Below are 3,777 nucleotides of genomic sequence, written 5' to 3'. Positions count from 1 at the left end.
GGACCTCTGACCTTTAGATCTCCCGATTAATTGATTGTATGAACTATATGATCCCACTCGCGAGGCGAGCGGGGGAAACTTTTCTATCGGCTTTCCATCACATAACTATGGTTTCCATACGTTGTTTGGTCATATTGCAGTTCATGTCGCAAGGGGGACGAGGGGGAGGCTTGATTTCATATAGGGCGTGCCAGATTAATTTCAGCCGTCACATTTATCAACGCCAAAACCGGATTACGCAAGAATCAGTTGTTTACGATCACTTCATGAATGCCGTGCCGACGTGAGCGTACCTACGCTAAAAACCCACGCTCGCATTTAGGGCAGAATTTGACAAATGAGGGCCATTGTGTGGAAGAGTCTGGATCCTGCTAATGTATGATTGGCTGCAGGAGTACAGCGTTGAAGGCCTTCAGCCAATCAGTGTAACAAACAAAAAAACGACGTCATCTCCAGTCTTATTGCTTTTATGGAGGTATTATCGCTGCTTGCAGGTATCGACCCATCCATCTTCAACCGCTTATCCGTGGTCGGGTCACGGGGGCAACATAGGGAGACGCCCGAGAGCAGGGGTGCCCACACTTTTTTGACTTGCAGAGCTACTTTCAAAATAACCAGCTCAACAAGATCTACCCACCGACAAAAACATTGTACCATGTACCCGAGGGGGCTTTGGAATTGCGGCGCTGGCATTACATATAAGACAAATGCACTTGGAATGGGAAATAGAGCGGGATAATTGGAATAGGTAGGGGGGTTTTTTGTATTTAATTTGTAATGCTACCGATGTTTTTGTGCACAGCAACACTCTTGAAAACAAAATATTGCATTGTGGGTTTGAGCTGACAGGCCCTTTTTATGTCAATCAATCAAGTCACCTCAATTCAAGTGGCAGAAAATAGTTTTTTTTTAATATTTAAATTAAATATTCTTTAGGGCCATGTCATGCACAGCCTTTGTGATCTACTGGTAGATCGCAATCTACTTTTTGGGCACCCCTGCCCTAGAGGCATCCTAACCAGATGACGCCTGAACCACCTTTATAGCTGCTTGCAGCTAATATGACCTTTCCTATTATTATTATCATGTCTTCACGGCGGTGTCTCTGGACTTGTAGAACACGTCTCGTCCCTTCAGCTCGGCCACCACGTCGGCGGGCAGCCGTCCGCTCACCGACACGGCGTAGACGCCCGGGCGCAGCGCGTCGACGCGCTGCCAGCGCGCCACCCAGCTGTCGTTGGGGCTCATCATGGCCACCACGCCGTCGAACGACGAGCTGGTGCACTCCAGCACGGCGTCGCGGCGCCCCTTCAGACGCAGCTCCGCCTCGCAGTTGTCGCAGCCGTCGTACTCGAACTGCTCCGCCGTCTTCACCAGCGAGCACAGGAGGCACGCGCGCAGCTGGCGGATCTCCCGGGGGACGGTCTCCATTGGGTGTGTGTGTGTGTGCGTGTGTGTGTTTGTGGGGGCAGGTCACAGGCAATGCAGTTGTTGTACCCTGAACGTCTGGTTTAAAATATGCCGCTGTGATGTCGCTATGATGTCACTGCCCAAATGTGGAGTTCCATGACGCCATACTGTTCTCTCCCAATAACTACACAAGCCACCTTATCATGGTCATCTCATATTGACTATATTTGTAAGAGGATACAGCAGTGTATGTACTCCCTACGCCGACTTAGATCGTTTGGTGCTAGAAGTCAGATCTTTTCTCTTTTCTATACACAGTGACGCTACACAGTACCAGTGTAGCGTTGACCGGCTTGTAGAATGGTGTGACAAAAATAATCTGATTATCAACACTAAGAAAACTGAGGAAATTATATGTGGTCCTGCTCCCGGTGATAAGACACCACCGGTGACAATCCATGGTTCAGCTATTGAACAAGTCCCATCTTACAAATACCTGGGGGTGATGATAGACGCCACCTTATCATGGTCCTCTCATATTGATTCTATTTGTAAGAGGATACAGCAGCGTATGTACTCCCTACGCCGACTTAGATCGTTTGGTGCTAGCAGTCAGATCTTGTCTCTTAATTTCTATACGTCTGTTGTTCAAACTGTGATGTTGTACTGTAGCACGGCCTGGTTTAACAGCATATCAATGGTATATAAGAACACACACATGCACCCACACGTCCCTCTTATAGCATAGACAACTGTAATGAAACACACGTTTTGTGCCACACAGACAGAGTACAGTAAGAGTTTAGAAAGTTGCGTGAAGGGTCGTGAACGGAGGAGACTCTCCTGTTCCTATATTTATACCATCGGGAGCCACGCCATCTTCTCACACTAAAGCACCACCCTGCCAGGTGATGTCCGTCCAGTGTGTGAGGGTCTCAAGGCTTCCTTCCGCCTATTAGGGGGATATCTGGATCGAGACGACGTGTCCTTGGTGAAGAAATGAGCTCTCTGGGGGATCCTGGTCCTTTATATATAGCTATTATAGTTATAGCTATTGAGTGAATGACAACAGGAGGTTTTAAAAGGGAAGATTGGTATTTTTTACTTTAATTTAACCCATTTAGGCCTGACGTCGAAATTAAAAAATGTCTTCTAAATCCTGACAGTTTTCTGAAAAAGCTATGTTTCTATGTCAGTGGTTCTTTGATTTTTTCAAAAATAGCAGACCTACAAGCTTGTAGATCTGCTATTTTTCAATAGCTAAAGCATAACATAATGCTAACACCAAAAGGGGTTCCCACACAAAATGGGTTAACACTAGGACAAGATCGTACATGCTATTATAAGGCACCCGTGGGTGGAATGGAACGACCTACGATATTGGGTTTTCAAAGATTAGTGGAATAACTCCAGCGGTCAAAGGGGTGATAAAGATCAATTAATTCCGCAGTCAATGTGTTAACACAACGGGCACAATAAACACATTATTAAAAAAAAGAAAAATACATATTGTATATAAAATAACGGAATGGTGCAGCCAAGTGTTGATTTCGTCGACTAAAACTATGACGAAAATCGACTACCTTTTTTCACTGACGAAAACCAAATGGAAACTAAATTAAAACTAAGCTACGATGACTAAAACTAAGACTAAATATATCGACAATTTCGTCAAGAAATAAAAACTAGACTAAAATGTTATAGGAAAGGACTAGTGGACAAGAGATCCAGTATAAGTCATTTCACACTTGGTTGCATGCTGAAAATACAAGCTCACAGTGCGTCGCAGCGTGATGCGTTGTGACATCCTCACTAGACGACTTGGCGTCTGTGCCTCTCTTATACTCGCACTATTCGAAAGAAATGGCTGATAATAGCACGTCACGATGAGGTTGCTCACCTGCTATGTCTCTGTCTCTCTCTCTGTCTCTCTGTCTCTCTGTCTCTCTCTCTCTCTCTCTCTCTCTCTCCTATGCTGTCAGAGTGTCAGTCAAGCGAGCACCTGCAGGAAATGGCTGTGAGGGGTGTGTGTGTGTGTGTGTGTGTGTGTGTGTGTGTGTGTGTGTGTGTGATGTGCACGTGAGACAAGGAGAGGGGACAGGAACAGAGACAGAAGGTGACAAGCTAGGTGAGGACATGAGGAATAAAATGAGGAGGGAGAGAGAGAGGGAGGGGGAGAGAGAGAGAGGGAGAGGGAGAGGGAGAGGGAGAGAGAGAGAGAGAGAGAGAGAGAGAGAGAGAGAGAGAGGGAGAGGGAGAGGGAGAGAGAGAGAGGGGGTACTTGTTTAAACGAGCTGGCCCGGACCTGTCAAAGCTGTTGTCAACATGTCAGCCAATGGATGGTGCTTGTTGCCAGCGCACATATCC

The 3,777-nt window shown here is 46.4% G+C and overlaps 1 protein-coding gene across 1 annotated transcript; it reads right to left on the bottom strand.

The window, feature by feature from the left end:
- Positions 1 to 1,083: 1,083 nt before the first annotated feature.
- LOC306943758 (transcription elongation factor SPT4-like) lies at positions 1,084 to 1,431 on the bottom strand (the record flags this gene model as incomplete). The annotated part of the gene is made up of 1 exon (XM_079530288.1): positions 1,084 to 1,431. One exon carries the CDS (start codon positions 1,429 to 1,431, stop codon positions 1,084 to 1,086), a length of 348 nt encoding a protein of 115 aa, XP_079386414.1.
- Between the last annotated feature and the right edge of the window lie 2,346 nt (positions 1,432 to 3,777).

Source organism: Electrona antarctica (genome assembly GCF_951216825.1).
Source record: "Electrona antarctica genome assembly, chromosome: 19".
Taxonomy (NCBI): Eukaryota; Metazoa; Chordata; class Actinopteri; order Myctophiformes; family Myctophidae; genus Electrona; species Electrona antarctica.
Note: the sequence above shows the minus strand (reverse complement) of the source record. Positions and strands in the feature narration are given on the sequence as shown.